Below are 19,837 nucleotides of genomic sequence, written 5' to 3'. Positions count from 1 at the left end.
ATATTTACATAAGTATTATCTGTACATACATAATTATATACGTTTAATATCGACCCCTAATTTAATACATTAAAATCTGTTTTAATGAGAAATTCCTTGAATTATGAATCGTTACATTGTATAATTCTTATAAGAAGAGCGTATTAGCTAAATTTAATTAGTAACAAAAATAATAAACGTTTTTAATGCTGGATTAAAGAAAAAAAAACTACCTATCTGTCAGAAATATTTAATTTATAAAGCAGTTTCGAAAATTATAAAATTCTCTTTAGAAAGATAATGTAAAAACTCAACATTTGGGAACACTACTGCATTAAAATAAAATTTTAGCAAGAATACTTAAGAAATTTTACTACCCAGGAGCAGGTTTTTAATAATCTCAAATAATAAATTAGTTATTGAATTGTTATTCACAGACAAAAGAGGCTGGTTTTGGTTGTTATCACCCCTTGAAAAAAATATATTCTTAAAAATCGTACACAATTTGACGAAAAACATTAAAACTGGTTGAAACAGAAATGGAATACTGTTCTCTTTTCGGATGAATCCAAATACAATTTAAAAGTGATGGAAAAAAATAAGACAGTCCAATATACCCATAGTTTGAATATTCCAGCATGACAATGACCCCAAAGAAATCTCTAGGGTTATAACCAAGTGGTTATAAACAAATTAGGAACTTGTATTGAAGAGGCCTGCACAATCGCCAGATCTCAATCCTATAGAAAACATATAGAAAAATCTAGATCCAAATTACAGACTCAAAATTATACCATGAATGAGGCTTTGATTCTTTTATTTCTTCAATGTATTGTTGCTGTCAAATAGTAATAAAAACAAGTAAGAGAGATATATTCGGCTGTACCGAATCCTATATACCCTTCACCAAATTATACTTCAAAATAAAATTTTTAAATATTTTTATTCAGGATGCATGATTTTTAGGTAAACAAAATTATTTTTTTCCAAAGCAGTTTTTTCATTTTTTGGGAAAATTTTAAAATTCCGATACAAAAAGTAGAATTGGTAAAATTCCTTGCATTATTTAAACAAATCTGGCAACTCTAAACACATTTAACAGCGCAAACATCCTGAAACAGCTGACATGACAAACAAATCCTTTGAAAATGTTCCATTACATTCTATAGAAATCTTATTTGATTTACAGCCAACTAAATATAAAGATAAAAATAAACTTTTCCATAAAAACTTACCTTTGTGTCCACACTCCGACAAAATTTCTTGTGCAGAGAATTTATCGATTGGTTTAACAATTTTACAAATTAATCAATTTTTGTACTACCGGTTGTCAAAATAAATATGACAACGTTAGGAAGAGATTTTTTACACAATTTTTTTTTTTTTTTGAATGCACTTTGTTAATTTTTCTTTACAGAAAAAGTGCATTCGTCAATCTTTCTGCCTCCTCTATGATGAGTGCCTGTGTGTGCTTTAAGAAGACTATGAGAAAAACTGAATATTGTTGTTGTTGTTTTATTGAGTTTTCTGTGCACTCTTTTTCAAGAGTAGGATAATTTTGTTGTTGGTTTTTTTTCTTTTTATTCGGTACTTTTTTGGGGAAAAAAGAACAGGAAACGTAAGATAAATGCAAAAATAAAATTGCGTTGTAGTTTAAATTTTGTATGTGTCTTTTGTTTCTTTCTAATTCGTCTTTTTATATCAAAGTTTATATAAAAAGAAAATACTTTTTTTTATCAGCACAAAATTTAAATACCGAAAGAAAACTAAAACTTAATTTTCTTCAGTAGATGTTTGTAAAAATTTAATACGAACACTGATGCAGTTTTTAAGGAATTTCTTTTAAAACAGATTTTGCTTTTCTGTTAAAAAAAAACAATTGTAGTTTTTTAATTGTTCTTTTAGAAAAAGAATGGTTTATTTTAAAGGTTCTAGAAACTTTTATCACAATTCTTTTTTATATATGTTGCACTTCACTAGCTTTTTTTATGTTGCTTTAAAAGGTGATGTTTTTTTTTTAAATTTTAAAACCGCTTTTTACAACTTTTCTGCTTGAAGATAAATCTACTTCTGTTCGCTGAAAAATTACAAATGAATTGCATTCGTTTTTTTAGTTCGTTTTCAGCAAACAAATAACAAGATGGTGTCAGTGCGACAATAACAACAAGAAATAAATAAACAACCGGAATTTTGTTTTTGTAGACGATTATAATTCTGTCAAAGTTTGCCTGCTGATTCCAAAGCTTTTGCTTTTGTTGTTTTTTTTGCAACAACAAACAGCAGCTAACATCATAATCATCAGTACGAAAAACATCACCCAGCTACTTTGCGTTATAACGTAAGTTCAAAAAAAGTACTAAAGTAAACAACCCTGATTAACACTGGGTATGTTGCCATATCTACGAAAAAATTTAAAAACCGTTACAAACAAATATGATTATTCTAGAAATCAGAGAAATAATAAATAATCGTATAAATCAAGATTACCAAAATAACTTGAATTTTAATAGTCTTAATTTTGTTGTATGTTAGTTTAGGAGTTATATTTAATTAAACAAATAATTAAAATCTTAAATATTTGTATTTTAAAGCTTATTCAAAAATTAAATAACAATTTCAATAAACCAGTTATAAAAGTTGATAAAAAGTAAATTTTTTGACTTTTTCTGAAATTTAGGCTTCTCGAAAATGATTTTTTTGATATGTCGTAGTGGAAATTTAATAAATCAATTATTTTTAATAAATAAATCCAAATTTTCTCTTTAAAATCTTAATATTCAAGTTTTCAATAATACCAAATACTGTATATGTCTACCCAAAGCGAATTTAACTAGGTGGCTGCAGTACAGTGGGAAAATCACCAATCCAAACTATTGATCTGAGGCGTAAGAAATGTATAAAGCGATTGTAGCGAATATATTGATCTTTAAATATATTGTATTTGTAGATACCCTGTTTCATTACAGGGTCAAAAGGAAGATTTTAGTGGAAATTAAAATTGAATCATTCACCATGTAGTAGCATGTCAAATATGATGTAGCTCCGAATAGCTTGATATTAAAGTTAAACAAAATAAATCAGAATTAAATCATATCAAAAGATTTTTGCAATAAAATGTATCAAAATGAGAAATTACTTTCATCACATATGATGATCAGTGAAATTTAAAAAAATTATATTTTCGTATTTTCTTTAAAAAAAAATATACATATACAATTTTAGTTCTTTTATTTATTCGTAACAAAAAGAGATAAGAGAAAACAACATTAAAGTTCATATTATGACAAAACAAAATTAGTTTCAATCCATTTATTATTATATTAATTTATATTTATTTAAAGATCAATAAAAAAAATTCCTAAAATAATCTAAATACATACATATGTATGTATATGATACAAATTAAGAAAAGAAAATATTTCATAAAACCAAATTCAATAACAATTTTTTTAACTAAATATGTAAATAAAACTTATAACTAAAAGTCTTAAGCTAATGAAAAAATTTTTAAAAAAAAAAATTAAAATTTTTTTTAGAAATTATTCGCTTTCAGAGCCTGAGTTCTGGGCTTCTTCGCATTGTTCGGGAATCATCGGGTCACAAAGCAGCTTTAGAACTTCGTTTGAAAGAGGATTCAAGGCTCGATAGTTCATGGAAGATTTTTTTAAAAATGATGATTTATATGGGTCCGATAAATAGAGCCATGTATTAAGTAAATCTCATATGTTTTCTCATGCGTCATTTTTCGAGTGTGGAATTCGCGGTTATTACGGAAATATTTATTGCTGGATTCCATTGCTTCTTCTGAGATCATTTCTGTTAGCAAACATGCGTGTTTTATAATATCAGCCCAATGTATTAAAATTTTATGAACACTTGAATATCGGAAGAGTTAAATTATACTTTGTGGCAAAAATTAATTTCTTTATATTTAAGAAATTTTGTTAAAAATATACTTTTATGTACTTCATTACAACAAATCATGTACTCGTACTCTTTAGGACTTGTTTATCAAAAAATAAAATGTTCAATAGCGCAATAAAACTTTTCACATTGGGTGAAAAATGAAACCAAAATTGCATACATTCACAGCCCTATATTTTCATATTTATCGAAAAATGTTGAATGCATTTTTTAGTAGCAACTATCATTGAATTATTGTATTTTAAAAATATTTTTTATAAGCTTTAATATAAGCTTTATAAGATTGGTAATTTTTCCCACAGTGAGCAGTGGCGAATTCAAGTAAATGCAGGTGAATTAGTTGTGGAGTCGGTGACAGCTTATTACATGCACTATGTGTCTACACTTTCTATTAAAATTTTTAAAATGTATATTCTTTCTGATTGAATTTTATTATACACATAAAACTAATAAAGAAATGTCTTATTATTTTTGGAATTGCAATTGAATCAACTATTCCATCTCTGTGCACATATAAATGTTAATTTTTTTATACAGTAAGTAAGTAATGCAGTGTTACGTTATCACGTAAGTTTAAAAAGTACTAATACTTTATCTCAATGATAATGCGGTTCAGTGTACAAAAATACAACTCTAGCAGATAACGCAGGATAGAAATTCACAACATCGATAAGAAGGTGTTTGTATATAACGGAAAAAGTGGTGAATATACTATTTGATTTGTTTTCCGCTGAGAAATGGTTATTTAAAAATTTTATGTTAATTTATAAATTTTAAACGAAATTTGGAATATATTATTTTTGGCTGTTTCATTAGTGTATAAATAAACAAAAGAATAATTAATTAATAATTAATATAATTAACAGTAAATTTGTTTATGTTCAATTTACGTTGATTTTCACCAAAAATTATTAAATTTTTATAAAAAATATACCGAATTTTTAATTTTTGAATTTACATTAGTACGAATTACTGACCTTTCAAAACCCCAAGAATGTTGAATAATGTTTAAAAAAAACCTTTTTTTCACTATTTTCAAATGCTTTGCGATCATAAAAAATGATTTATTTCCGTATTAAAATATTAGTAAAAACTTACATTAACCGTTTAAGTAATTAAAAATAGATTAGTGAATAACTTAAAAGACCCTATATAAATACGTTCTTAAACGAAAATTAATTGAAATATTTTCTAAAAAGTTTATTTTGAAAAATTCGCTATGTTTAAATTGTTGGTAGCTTTTGCCTTAACGGCACTTTCACTAGGCCAATATGTGCATTCTCTAGTGTTTCGACACTATCCTCAAAATTTTATACAATTTGGTCCATTAGTTAATGGTCAACGTGTACATAATTTACATTTATGCACTTACAGTGACATATCCTTTGAAAAATGCCTTCATACTGTGAATGTGGCTCGTAATAATTCAATACCTTTGTCGTTATACTGTGTTCGCAAGGATACCAGGGAAAACTGTATAAATTCTGTAGAGAGTGGAAACTCAGATATGGTTGTTTTGAATGCGCATGGTTACAAGCCGGCCAGAAGTGCTGGCCTAACACCGCTGATTTATGCCAAAGAAGATGATAACAGTTTATATATTGCTGTGGTTCCAAGGAATATAACATTCATCGGTGTCCAGGAGGCACCCATGTAAGTAGTGGGTAATTTGGTGATTTGTTCAGCGATTAAAAAACGTAATTAATCATTTCCTAAAGTAAATTAGATTTCTAAAATTTTTAATAATTTTATTAGGTTTTTTTTACAAATACACTTTCAACACGCAGGTTTTTGATAACTGAGTTAGGTCCAAAGAACGGAAACGAAAACTCAAACAAAAAAATTACTGAAAATCATTACACATACGAGTGTTACTTTTGTTTTCACATGTTTTTTTTTACTAATACATTCTCACCACTAATGTTTTTGACAACTGAGTTAGGTCTTTGACAGGAAAGTTTCCTATCTATGTGCATTGTATGGTGTGGTCTTTAGCAGGATAGTTTTTCTGTATATTTATAAATTCAAATTTAATTTATTGATAATTGAATTGAAAATAAAGTTTCATATAATTTAAACTTAATTTTTACTCCCCAGTTACTTTGATCAATCCAAACATCGTCCCTTCCATGCCGCCACCTATTTCAATCTACGCATGGGTCATAACATCTGTAATTTCCTTAATAAAGCCTCTTTGACAGAATACATTAAAATAGTGGATTCAGCCAAATATGTGCCAAGTGACGATGAAATTCTTATTTGTCCCAATCGTGTGCCAGATGAATTTGAAAACTTTAAAAACTGCAATGTGGAAGCCGGCCTACAAAGAGCCGTATTTGTCAGATCAAATTTGTCGTCGCAGCAAGAAAGCGCCATACGTAAGGTATTTGAAACAATTTCACAACGTTTCGGATTTAGCAGCGAAAATTTCAAATTCTTTGATACATTCCAAGGCCAAGACGATGTGATCTTTAAGGTAAGTGCGGTACTATTTTGTCGGGGAATTTATTTTTATCAAAATTCTTATATAGAACTATGAACTAGTTAAAAAAATCTAGCTTATCATTTGTTTCATTAAGCTGGGTTCTTTTTTTGGTTTTATTGTTTGTTTACCTTAAAAAAAACGTCCATTTACTTGGTTGTTATCTCTTAAACCCCTCAAGGGGGTTTTTAGTTTTTAATTTCCAATTTTAATTATTTAAATTTCATGTTTGTTCTAGAAAAATACAATATCGCTAGATTTAGCACCGACCTATCGTAACGATGTGGACGAAAATATGTTTAATTATTTACACTGTAACGAAGATGATCAACCCCATGATCCTCGATTTTTATTGTAAACAAATTCTGAAAAATGTTTGAAAAATGTATTAAAAAATATATACAGTTATATTTAATCTAAATAAATATCATCACCTGGCACTAATTATCAATAATTTATATTGTTTTTTTGCTTAGCTCCGTAAAAATATTATCAGTCATTAATTTATAATACAATTTGAAATGTTAATTTAATCTCTGACTTGAACACTTTTTTTTTATTATTACAGTTCCGCGAAAAGGTGTTTGTTTCTGTGTAATTTATAATTGAAACCTTTTTGGTTTTGTAATAATATACATAATTTTAAATACAATAAGTAGAGTGTTATATTCGGCTGTGCCGAATCTTGTACACCCACCATCAATATGTGAGAATAAAATATTTTTCTGACTAGTTGATCGCCTCGGCTTCGCCCGGTAGCATTTACTAATGTTAGTTCTTCAAGTTTCTCCAACCCACGCACATCAGCCTGTTCTTATTTATTTGCAAATGAAATATCTATATTTATACTGCATACTTTAGGGAGTTTTTTATTACAGTTGACTGGACTCACAAAAAAAAGAATTTCCGAGTTTTACCCGGAATTTTTGAATTTTTTTTCTGTACACACCATCTGAAAATTTCGAACCGAATAAAAAAAAAACATCCAAATCGCTCCAGCCGTTCTCACGTGATGACATTACATACCATTTTAGTTTTATATATATAAAGAAGATATAGTGGTATATATGGTGGCTAGAGTCCTCACAAAAGCTGGTAGAAAGATTTAGGTTCATATAAGACTTGCTTTTATGTCCAATTTCATCATGATATTATTTATTATAAGATAATTATGAATGTGCAAGTAATTTTCTGAGGGGGACCTTGTATGGGGTCTAGGGAAAAATTTTGACCGATTTTCGTTATACTTTACAGTATAATTTCACAGTACTAGAACTAATTTGTGCAAAATTTTATGAGAATTGCCGTATAATCAACATATTATGGCTGTTCAAACAGTATTCTGGGGGGACAATTGACGGCTAGGTGAAATCATGGGCCGATATTGCCCATTTTCAATAGCAAATAAACCTTATAAATAGAGAGTATATGTGGAAAATTTCAGTCATCTAGATCCTTTCGTTTGACAAACTTAAAAAAATATACGGACGGACATAGCTAGATATCGTTTTGAAATCTTATAAAGATCCAGAATATATATACCTTTGTGGGTCCGCGGAATATTTCGATGTGTTACAAACGGAATGACAAACTCAATATACCGCCCATCTTTTTTGATGGTGGGTATAAGAAATTTAAATTTAATTTTCATTAGAATAGATTAAATTTGTTTTAGCAATGGGTTTTTCCAATTTCATGTGTATTTTGATAAACGTTTAGCAAGTTTCTTAAAAAAAAGGTTCTGATAATGTGTGAGATTGGTGGGCTGGTTTTAAGGCCAACCGAATGTTTATGCAATGCAAAATTGGATTCTGTTCAAAAATGTTTTTCAAAGATTTGTTTTTTAAAATATCTTTCTATGTATTTTACCTGACTCTCCATCTAAACTACTTGCGGGATTGACAATATTACGCCCATTTCCCAAACAAAGTAAACATTTAAATACCTAAGATTTATATATTTTTCAAGGTTCTCACTGATTCGAAAGTGTTAAAAGGTGACAATAACACTAATTTTGAATACTAGGTTATCGTTATTTTATCTTTTTCCGGTAACAGTTTTTTGTGATAACCTTAATTTCGACCTGGCTAAAAGACAGCAGTTAACTTATGTAGATTTAATTAAATAAGTCCCTAGTCTGGAGATTCCAGCCGACACTAAAAAGGCCGGACAATTTCCATTGTTTTGTCAATACCAAAATACTTTTCAGTTTTTTTTTATATTTTCAGAATTTAAACAATTAAACAAGTGATACAAAAGTGAAGGAAAACAAGTTACAGTTTTATATTCGGCTATTCCGAATCTTATATACCACCTATTTTTCCATAAAAATATATATTATACCCTTCACCTTCGTGAGTTTGTCATTCCGTTTGTAATTTCTACATTTTTCATTTCCGACCCTATAAAGTATATATATTCTGGATCCTTATAGATAGCGGAGTCGATTAAGCCATGTCCGTCTGTCTGTCCGCCTGTCTGTTGAAATCAATTTTCTGAAAACCCCAGATATCTTCGGGATCCAAATCTTCAATAATTCTGTCAGACATGCTTTCGAGAATTTTGCTATTTAAAATCAGCAAAATCGGTCCACAAATGGAATATGAGGAAAAAAACAAGACAACCTCGATTTTTGACCTATATCTGGATTACTAAGACATTAATATAGACAATATGGATATCTAATGATAGATATTTCAAAGACATTTGCAACGACGTATATAAGAGCATAGTAAGTTGGACCTACAATGGGTCAAAATCGGAAAAAAATTTTTAACCCGAATTTTTTTTTAAAAAAAAAATTGAAAAAACAAAAAAAAAAAAATTTTTAAATTTAAAAAATAAAATTTTAAAATTAACAAAAAAAAAAATTAAAAAAATTTAAAATAACAATCAAAAAAAAAATTTCCAAAAAATTAATAAAATAACCAGAAACAAATTTAATTTTGTTTACCTAAAAATATTTAAAATTTTGAAGTATAATTTGGTGAAGGGTATATTACTTGTTTTTTTTATCAGATTTCGATTATTTTTAATACACAATTTTGTATTTATCGTTATTTATGTATAATACAGCCATATTCCGGGAAGATATTTGTATAAGAGCTAGAAGATATCATGAACCGAATTTTACCATTTTCAACAAAAATTGTTCTTTTTAATTGGTAAAATTTCAATGTATTGTCTGCAATATAATTAAAGAAAATAGTAAAAATAGTTTTTCAAAATACAAACTTTCTTCGAGATTATCTCACATGTTGGTCTACTTGACCGATTTTGTCAAACATTTCTGATCAACAGAGAATATTTGAGGATGATATCATCTCCCTAAGTCCTTCACTGTAGACCAAAGATCAATGTTGGCTTACAAGGCATCAATTGTTGCTGGCTTATCAGCATAAACCAGTGACTTCACATGGCCCAAAGGAAATAATCGAGAGGTGACAAATCGCTCGAGTTTGGAGGGCAATCGACAGGATCATTTCTCGAAATCAAGTTATCGCTAAATTGTTATTTCAATAAATTTATGGTTATCATCCTGTTGAACCACATCTCGTCCGTATCAGTGTCATCCATATTTGCAAACAAAAAACAAGTAAGAAAGTATGGTCGGTCAATACCGACCATATAATACCCTACACTAAGTAAAAGAGCAAAAACATTTTTCTTTTAAAATTTCAATAATTTATGTTTTTGAGTGATTTTTTTTGAGTGGGCCTTATATGGGAGCTATGACCAATTATGGACCGATCATAATGAATTTAGGTCGTGTGATTTATGTCTATATTAAAGTTAATTATGTTGAATTTTTTGTGTATACCAACATTTTTAAGCGATTTATGCACGTTAAAGTGATTTTCGGAAGCGGGTCTATATGGAAGATATGACTAATTATGGACCGATCGTAACAAAATTTGGTGACATGAATTTTGTGTATATAACACTTATTTGGAGTGGAATTTGTGGAGATACATATATAAATTAAACATTTATGACCGATAAAGTCCAATTTCGGAAGGACATTTGTATTGGGGCTAGGTGAAATAATGGACCGATTTCAGCTATTTTCAATAGGCTTGGTCCTTGGGCCAAAAAAATAATATCTACCAAATTTGATCGAAATATCTTCAAAATTGCGAACTTTACTCTGCGCACAAGGTTTACATGGACAGCCAACTAACCAACCAGCCAGCCAGACGGACGGACATCGCTTAATCGACTCAGAAAGTGATTCGATCGGTATACTTTAAGGTGGGTGTTAGACTAATATTTTTGGGCGTTACAAACATCTGCACAAACGCATTATACCCTTCCCACTATGGTGGTGTAGGATATAAAAATCATTGATCATAGTGCGGTAATGATCTTCATTGATCATAACGCGAGCTCCGGCTGCATTTTTGAAGAAATAAGGGCCGATGATGCCACCAAAACGTAAAAAGCACCAAACGGTGCATTTTTCTGGATGTAATGGAGTCTGTATGCCTCACTCCATTATTAATGATATACTAAAAAAATAAAAATTTCTTATGTGTTTTTTTTTTTTTTTTGGAAAAGTTTCCATTGTATTGTCAACCACTGTATATACTTTGGCAGGTCTAGTCTACGACCGATGTATCCCAAGCGTAATAATAAAACCAATATACAGAGGGTCTCAAAAGTGAGTAAACACCACAAATTATTTTATTTTTTAAGATAATGAAAATCCTAAAATCTATTTATTGATTACAATTTAAAAGTTTCGTTTTTTTGGAGATTGGGCTGAATAATAGATCCAGTTCTGAAAAAAAGATTTTAGTCGGACTATAATGCTTTTTATAATCTAAAAAAATCAAAAAATTCACTGGTGTTTACTCACTTTTGAGGCTCTCTGTACTTCCTTGAATCGTTTATTTCAAAAACCAGTCAAGCAACAAAAAATCATAAACTTACTTTTTGGACAATTATTGTTTTGTAAATGTAAATACATACATCGTTTAATGCAAAACAAGTACTGCCCCCTATTATGGTGAAGCAAAGCCGAGAAATCCGTGTTTAGTGCAGAAAGAAGTCAAGTGCCAGCGCTTGACTGGTTTTTGCCTATGTAATACTAGGCCCTTAACTATTTTTTTTTATAAAAATAAAAGATTTGTAAGGCCTAAACCCTACTTGGTTGGATCTGAAGAGTTTTATGGGAAAATTTTTCAGTGGTTTACAACAGAAGCAGAATGTTTCCGTTATTTCAGAACAAACATGATGTTAAACTCTATAAAATTATCATTTATCATTATACTTTTGAAGTTCCTAAAACAATTAGAAAATTTCGTATGAAATTTACAATAGTGATGGGTGTTTGTTTCAAAAACCAGTCAAGTGCAAACTTTATATTATTATTTAAATATATGTTAATATAGTACATAAAACAAAGTTTTGTGTTTATCAAACAGTTACAGAAATGGATTTTCATATGAAAACATATTAATTTTGTAAAAGTAATTTTCTGCCTAGAAGTTTTCTTTGATTTACTTAAAATCGATAATTTGTTGCTTGACTGGTTTTTGAAATAAACGATTCAATTCCCGATAAAAGTTGAAAATTTTATTCAGAGCAATGTAGGGAACCATTAACATTTTACAAAATCTATATTAATTTCAAAATTTTATTTACACAGTGTCAAAATTTAGCCACCATATCGGTGTCTGAATAAATATTGTTATCGCATCATTTCTAAATGGCAGTCATGTTTTCTTTTATTTATTAATTTATATATAATTTCTCGTTAAGTTGTTAGCAAGAATCAAGAACAAGTCAACAATAATTACATTAAAACAAATTATCGATTTGTTTTTATTTTTTTATTTTTGTGATCGTTAATAAATAAAATGTGATCTATCTGCTACTTGCTTAAATGGGGGACAGACACATATGTCTCTAATTTCTTATTCTTTAGGTGTTTCCGTAGAAGTTCTTTGGAATTATACAAAAATTGCACGTTTTTTAAGCTTGTTGTTTAATTTGTTTCGCTTTTTTTTTCTTCATTTTTCGATTTGAGTTGAACTAAAGCCAAGATATCTGATGGGGAAACACCGTTGATTTGTTTGTTTAGATTTTACTTCTCGTATCGTTTGGAATATTGTTCTCAACTCAAGTCTTTATTATGGTATTGTATTGCAATTGTAGGCGTTAGTTGTTTTAATTTGTTTACGTTTTCGCAGTTGAAAAGTCTAGAATGAAATTATGTACTGCAATTGAAATCAACTTTAATTTATTAAGTTGAATAAGTTTAATTGACATTTTCAATATAATTATTTAGAGAAAATAAATACACATAGATGAGAAACTCTTCTGTCAACGACCTAACTCAGTTGTCAAAAACCTATGTGCAGAGAATGTATTAGTAAAAAACTATGTGTTATGCAGCAAAGAGTAGAATTGTAGTCGCCATAAAATAATAATTTCAAAATTGTGTTCCAGTCGTGTTTCTGAATCTCAAAAACTCAATCAAAATAATCACACATACGAGTGTTGTTTTTCTTTTCATATATTTTTTTCCTAATACATTCTCTTATGTTTCTTCTGTCAAACACCTGACAGAAGAGTTTCCGATCTATGTGTATTTATCTCTGATTATTACTTTTATTTGTTAATATATTGAATTATTATTATTGCGCTTTTCATACATGTTCTTCCATAAACTTGTTTATTTATTTTTAAATTTTGTTTTGAATTCTGTTTACCGGCCGGCAAATGCAAATTAGAAAACAGTGATTAATGTTTAGTAAACAATAGAATTCAATTCAACAATTCGCAAGAAATAATTACAAAAAAAATAATAATAATAAATAAACAATAACATTTAACTGCCATTTTAATAAACTAAAGTTGACAGCAGATAATATTTATTTGAAAAAAAGTGGCAGGAGTTTGTAGTTTCATATTTTAACTGACAAATAACTGGCAGTAGTTATTTACACTTTTTTCACAATTACTTATTTATTTAAAGCAATGTAAACTGATATTTAAAAATCCCCACTACAAGTCAGTTTGAATTTGATTTACAGATTTGCAAGTCAAAGTTTAATGTAACACTAATAAACTTTTGTTCAAGATAATATCTGAATCAGAAGTAAAATGCCTTTGATCTTGAGATATTTTCTTTTAACTAGATGTTAGACTGGTTTTCATATCATCAGGTGTTTGGATATGTTTGTGTATAATAAGTTTGATATACATACTTATATAATGTATAACTAAAACTACCGTTTTATACTAAAACTACCGTTTTATACTAAAACTACCGTTTTATACTAAAACTACCGTTTTATACTAAAACTACCGTTTTATACTAAAACTACCGTTTAATACTAAAACTACCGTTTTATACTAAAACTACCGTTTTATACTAAAACTACCGTTTTATACTAAAACTACCGTTTTATACTAAAACTACCGTTTTATACTAAAACTACCGTTTTATACTAAAACTACCGTTTTATACTAAAACTACCGTTTTATACTAAAACTACCGTTTTATACTAAAACTACCGTTTTATACTAAAACTACCGTTTTATACTAAAACTACCGTTTTATACTAAAACTACCGTTTTATACTAAAACTACCGTTTTATACTAAAACTACCGTTTTATACTAAAACTACCGTTTTATACTAAAACTACCGTTTTATACTAAAACTACCGTTTTATACTAAAACTACCGTTTTATACTAAAACCACAGTTTTATACTAAAACCATCGTTTTATACTAAAACCACCGTTTTATACTAAAACCATCGTTTTATACTAAAACTACCGTTATATACTAAAACTACCGTTTTATACTAAAACTACCGTTTTATACTAAAACCACAGTTTTATACTAAAACCATCGTTTTATACTAAAACCACCGTTTTATACTAAAACCATCGTTTTATACTAAAACTAACTAACGATTTATACAAAAACAAAAAGTTGTATACTATAACTAACGTTTTAACTTTCTTGTTTCATCATATTCCTCATATTTTGAAAAGGAATTGTATTTCAGCTGGTCGGAGACACAAAATATTAAATATTATCGTTTATTTTATTATGTACAGCCTTTTGCGAAAAAGTTTTAATATGTATATAATTTATTCTATAAGCAGCTGTTTCATTTAAAACTCTAAAGAATCCTTTTCTTTTGTTTAATAAATTCTATGAGATTTTTAGATAAGCTGAAAACCTGTTACCAATAAATTAAAATATCGATGGAGTTAATGAATAAAAACTGCATGTATATGAATGAATATAACAAGTATAAAATATTAATATTGCATTTCTGGAATAATAATCAGTTTATACAGTGTATTTATGTTTGCCTGTGGTATATAGAAATTAATATTTATAAAAAATATAGATATAAAGTGGGCAAAAAGGAATACATTATAATAAATTTTAAATGAAATAAAAGTAAACAAACTAATGTGAATATAACAACTGGCTAGATGTGTTCAATTTTTAACTTAAGAACAGAACAGTGTTTTCTACTATGAAAAAAACTTTTAAAATATTTAAAATTTAAATTTTTATACCTATCGCGTTTGTAACACATCAAAATATTGGTCACAGATCCACAAACGTATATAAATGTATTCTGGGAACTTATACAATTTGAAGATGATCTAGCATGTCTGTGAAGACACGATAGGGCCTAAAGGAAAGGACCTAGGGTGATGAAATATCGTCTGTTGATCACTAAGGTTTGCTATTGTAAATGGGCTAAATCGGTACAACCAAAAGCAATTTGGAACAAAATGTCCGTATGTTGATAATAAAATAACTCGTGCAAAGTTTTGAGGCTGTAGCTCTAATAGATCTGTAGATATTGAACATTTAATATTTGTTTTGAATAGAAGGTGCCATGCCCACAATTTGTATACACCCTCCCGCCACAACCTACGCAGACTTATGAAAAAATTTTTTCATTTCTTTATTGAAAAATGATTACATATGAAATGTAGATGACCTTATTGTGCACTGTGATTCAATTCCTTAAACGATTATGTCATTCTTAATTGTTGTTTATGAAAACATTTTTCTTAAGTTACCACTTATTCTTATATGTATTATCATAAATATCATAAGTTTATTTTCAAACTAAGGAGTGAGTCGTTTGAAAGTGAAACACAAAATTGGTTGAATTGTTAGTGCACAAATAAACTCTTTCGAATAAAACGTATATATAAACTTCAAAGAATTAGATAACAAGAGGGTTCTGAGTTACAACAACAACACTTTACTGACCAAATTTAGGATCAAGGAGTGTTAGAAAACATATATTTTATGTTAAAAAATTGTTCAAAGCATCAAACTACCCAGAATCAAGACCTATTGAAAGATACTATGGCCATAAGCGATATAAAAAGGATCGACAATACTATTGTCCAAATCCACCAAAAGCTGTATATGTCTACGAACTAGGAATTGGTTTGTAAAATTGCTTATGGAGGTTACATTAAGTAAATTTTAGAAAATCACACTTAATGCTTGAAATATAAATAAATTACTCTTAATACTCTCTTACCCCATCTGCAACTTTTTACATGTTAACTCTTTTAGTGACGCACTCCTTAAATATACGTCTTTGTTAAACTCTCAAGTTCGACTGCTTAATACTTTAAAGTGTTTCACTTAAATATACCCTACATCATCACAGTAGGAAAGGTTTGTTTTGGACCAATTACAACTTTTGAAATATTGGATAGTAATTCAGACACAATTTTTCAACAAGAGAACTCTCTGAGTTAGAGGGAGCGAGCCAAACTGGTGTTTTTTCTCATCCGTATAACTTTTGTTCTTATCAAAATTTATCCCAAATTGTTTAGATAGCTATTTATTCAGTCTTTCTTTGAAATATTTTGCTATTCTCTTATAACCGTTTCTGATAAAACTTTCTTCGTGGTATAATTTCGATCTACAATTTCCCATAGATTTTCTATGAGATTGAGATCTAACGATTGGGCAGAACACTTCACTCGATTACAAGCCTAGAAATGAGTTTGGGGTCAAAATCTCCAAACTAGGGAAGTGTTTGACCATATAACATCGTTTAGTATGGATCTTTAGAGTATTTTATGATATGAATTGTATCCATACTTTGTCCTGAAACAGCACCACACCACAATAATGCCAACAGAAAATTTGACTGTCTTATTTTTATACGCAAGATCCAGGCTATTTTCCCTCGGTATTATACATTATTCTATTTTAGTCTCGACCAATTTAAATGTTCTTTTTCAAATTGTATACGAGTAGTATGTTTTTTTAGAATTAAGAGTTTTTTCGTGGGGCTATCAACCAAGACAGTCCTCATTTGCCATGTAACAATATTTTAGCGGTAACGGTATTAGCTGTTATTTCGGAAACGGTAGCTCCACAGTAACGGTAATTTCGGTCTGAATTAAGTTTTGCCAGAATTAAAAGTAATTAAATTTTCTATAATTTCTCTATATTTCAATAAACTCAATTATTGAAATCAACTTCATAATTTAAAGTTATTGATAGAATAGCGGTAACAGTATTTAGAGTTAACGCTATTTATCGGTGGCGGTTTTTAAGAGGTAACGGTAATTGCAGTTATGTCGGTAACGGTATACCGTTACCGCGGTAGCTGAAAAGGTATTTTAGGGGTAACGGTAACCAATTTTGCTCATTTCCAATTTTAGTTTATCTATTTGCCATTAAATGTGTTGTCGTGAAGTAATAGTTTAAGAGAACTTCCTCCCAAATATTGAGTTTTTACAGTACCTGTATCACGATATGTTTTAAAAATTTTTGAAAATGATGAGTTATTAATTGACTATTTATCACGGATAGTATTTTGCCAATGCTAAAAAGTATAACGACATTTTTTGTAAATGCTACTACAGTAGTTTTGACTTACCTGCCATTCACTTAAGAGCATTTTGCATATAAGTGCACAAAACTTGTGTTTTGTATATTTATTTATCAAACTCCATACAAATTCGTTAATTTAAGTGCATTGTTCATATCTGCACATTTAAGATAAGTGCATAATACTTTTGGGAGCTATAACTTGTTTTCATGAAAAAAATTTCATTTGGCTGCTTAATATAAAATTAAATTAAAACAACATAAGTCTGCTTTTACACAGGGCAAGTTTACTTGAAGCAAGTCTCGTCGATTCCCTTTTAAACTTGCTCGTCTGTTTACACACAGCAAGTCTGTGAGCAATTTTGTATGGCAAAACCTAATAGACGCCATATTGAAAATGAGAAAACAAAAGAAATTTGAAGAGACTTGCCAGTACAAGCAAGTGTGTACCCCTCTTCTTTCTTCTTGCCTCTCTCTCCTATAAACTCTAGACTTGCGCAAGAAAAATTGCCCTGTGTAAAAGCAGACTAAGAAAAATACGATTTTGAATAAAAAATTGTGTTGTAAACTTCTTAATAATTTTAAAAGTAGCTAAAATACAAAATTTGTCGTTATTTTTAAAGGGAAAGAAACAAAAAGCTGTTTTTTTGGGCAGTAAACTTAAATGCACTTACCAGCATCAATGACCAGGTAAGTTAACTGATGTTAACTGCACTTTTAACTACCTGCACAAAATATCGTGCAAATTTGGTTATAAGGTAAGTCAAAATTACTGTATATATAGAAAACATAGTAAATTTTAATTTATCTTCGAAATTTACATTTATATTTGGTAAAAGGTCATGTTGTTGAAAACTGAAATTCCGGAATACAGTTTTCAAAAAAAGTTTTAATTGCATTTAGAGATGATAATCGGGATTGAGTTTTGAAAATCCCGGGTTTTGGGGTTTGATAAAGAAACCCCGGGTTGGAATTTCGGGATTTTCGGGAAGTCTAAAACCGAAAATTATAAAAAAGAAACCTACATACATATGTATGTCTTTACAATTGAAAGTAAATTTTTTATTTATTAATTAATTAACTAAATAATGTACGCACTGGTAAAAAGCAGTACCTTAGTATAAAATTAGTGTTTATTTTAAATAGCTTCTATGGTTTCATCTGTCATTCTGGAACGATTTTTTATTTCCGACATATTCTGATGCCGAAAAACATCTTTCACATAGGCAAAATGCAAATACTTGTAACAAATCTGCATGTATTTTCCTCTTGATCCTTTAGAAATAAAATGATCTATTTCTTTTGCAAGTTGCATATCTACATTATAATTTGGTTTCGCTATTGTTATTTGTGGGCTTTTACATTTATTAATTCTTTGAGTAATCTAAATATTTTCATTTTGTTCGAACTCATCATCTGAGATAAAATCAATTTCATTTGAAGATGAGTTTTGTTAGATAACTTATAAAAAATATGATGAAAAATTGATTTTCTAATGAAAACCAAAAATACATCATTCATTTTGACTTATAAAAGGCACATTAAAATTACAATTTCCCTTATTTACTAAAGGAAAACATGGATTTGGAAAATCCTGGGGTATGAAATTAAAAAATCCCGGGCTTCGGGATTTAAGAAATTCCCCAGATTGGCATCTCTAATTGCATTGTTACTCTGTGTATGTGTGGTGAGTATCGTCTCAAAATTGCTAGCTAGGACCCTTTTCAGGCCCTACCTCAGATATGGTCTTTTACTAAGAATCAACATACAATTTTCCATAAATATCTATCCAAAATTACCAATAAGTTATCTTAACCCTCTAACCTGCAAACTTTAAAAAGCTAAAAAAAGTTGTCGAATAATTTTTTTTGGGGTAATTATGACTCAGGTGCCAAATGGTGAAGAGTGCCTCAGGGCATTGTTGCCGCTTTAAATATTTCGAATAGATCGGGCGACTAAAAGTTAGTAAAACTTTGATTTAAACAAAAAATCTCACACAAAATTTCACGTTCTAAAATTATGAAATCACTCTGACAGCTGGCAGAACGAAAACTAAAAGTCAGAATGTATTTCGACCTTCGAGGGAAATGTTGACAAATCTGTGACTGTTAAATACTTAACCCCCTAATCATAAAAGAATTTTAAATTTATCAAAATTTAAACCACAATTTCCATACAAACTTTGTTTTAAAAACCTTCGATAAATTTAAAAATTAATTTTTATTATGGGAATTATTATTTTTTAGGTTTTATTTTACGACGATTTAACAAATATTAGAACATATTTAAATTGTTTAAAAGTTGTGTGTAGGATTAAGAAAAATTAAAATATCATCAACAACAACAAGAAGCTGATGAAGAAAGAAAAAGATTGACCAAAAAAACATGCATAAAACATTTTGCATTGCAGATACTTTAATAAGCATTTAAACTCATCACAAAAAAAAAAAATCAAAGAAAAACAAGACTGACAAAATAAACATTATTTTTATTTCTTTTCATAAATAAAAAAAAGAAATAAAAATTGATTATAATAGGTGAATCCCAAACGCAAAGCAACAGATGTATGGAAGTGGACTCATACACAAACTTAGCTTCA

The 19,837-nt window shown here is 28.8% G+C and overlaps 2 protein-coding genes across 2 annotated transcripts in view; one reads left to right on the top strand and one right to left on the bottom strand.

Moving 5' to 3' along the window:
* Positions 1 to 1,791, bottom strand: part of Pdcd4 (Programmed cell death 4) — a 40,623-nt gene extending 38,832 nt beyond the window's left edge. Inside the window, exon 1 of the mRNA XM_065506761.1 lies at positions 1,215 to 1,791. The gene's annotated coding sequence lies outside the window, so the exon portion shown is untranslated. The remainder of the gene's footprint in view (positions 1 to 1,214) is intronic.
* Positions 1,792 to 5,122: 3,331 nt separating this feature from the next.
* Positions 5,123 to 6,743, top strand: LOC135956749 (transferrin-like). The gene is made up of 3 exons (XM_065507320.1): positions 5,123 to 5,556; positions 6,001 to 6,379; positions 6,624 to 6,743. Exons 1-3 carry the CDS (start codon positions 5,123 to 5,125, stop codon positions 6,741 to 6,743), a joined length of 933 nt encoding a protein of 310 aa, XP_065363392.1.
* Positions 6,744 to 19,837: the final 13,094 nt, after the last annotated feature.

The sequence above is a fragment of the Calliphora vicina genome, chromosome 4, assembly GCF_958450345.1.
Source record: "Calliphora vicina chromosome 4, idCalVici1.1, whole genome shotgun sequence".
NCBI classification, from domain to species: Eukaryota; Metazoa; Arthropoda; class Insecta; order Diptera; family Calliphoridae; genus Calliphora; species Calliphora vicina.
This window is presented reverse-complemented; position numbering and strand designations above follow the sequence as displayed.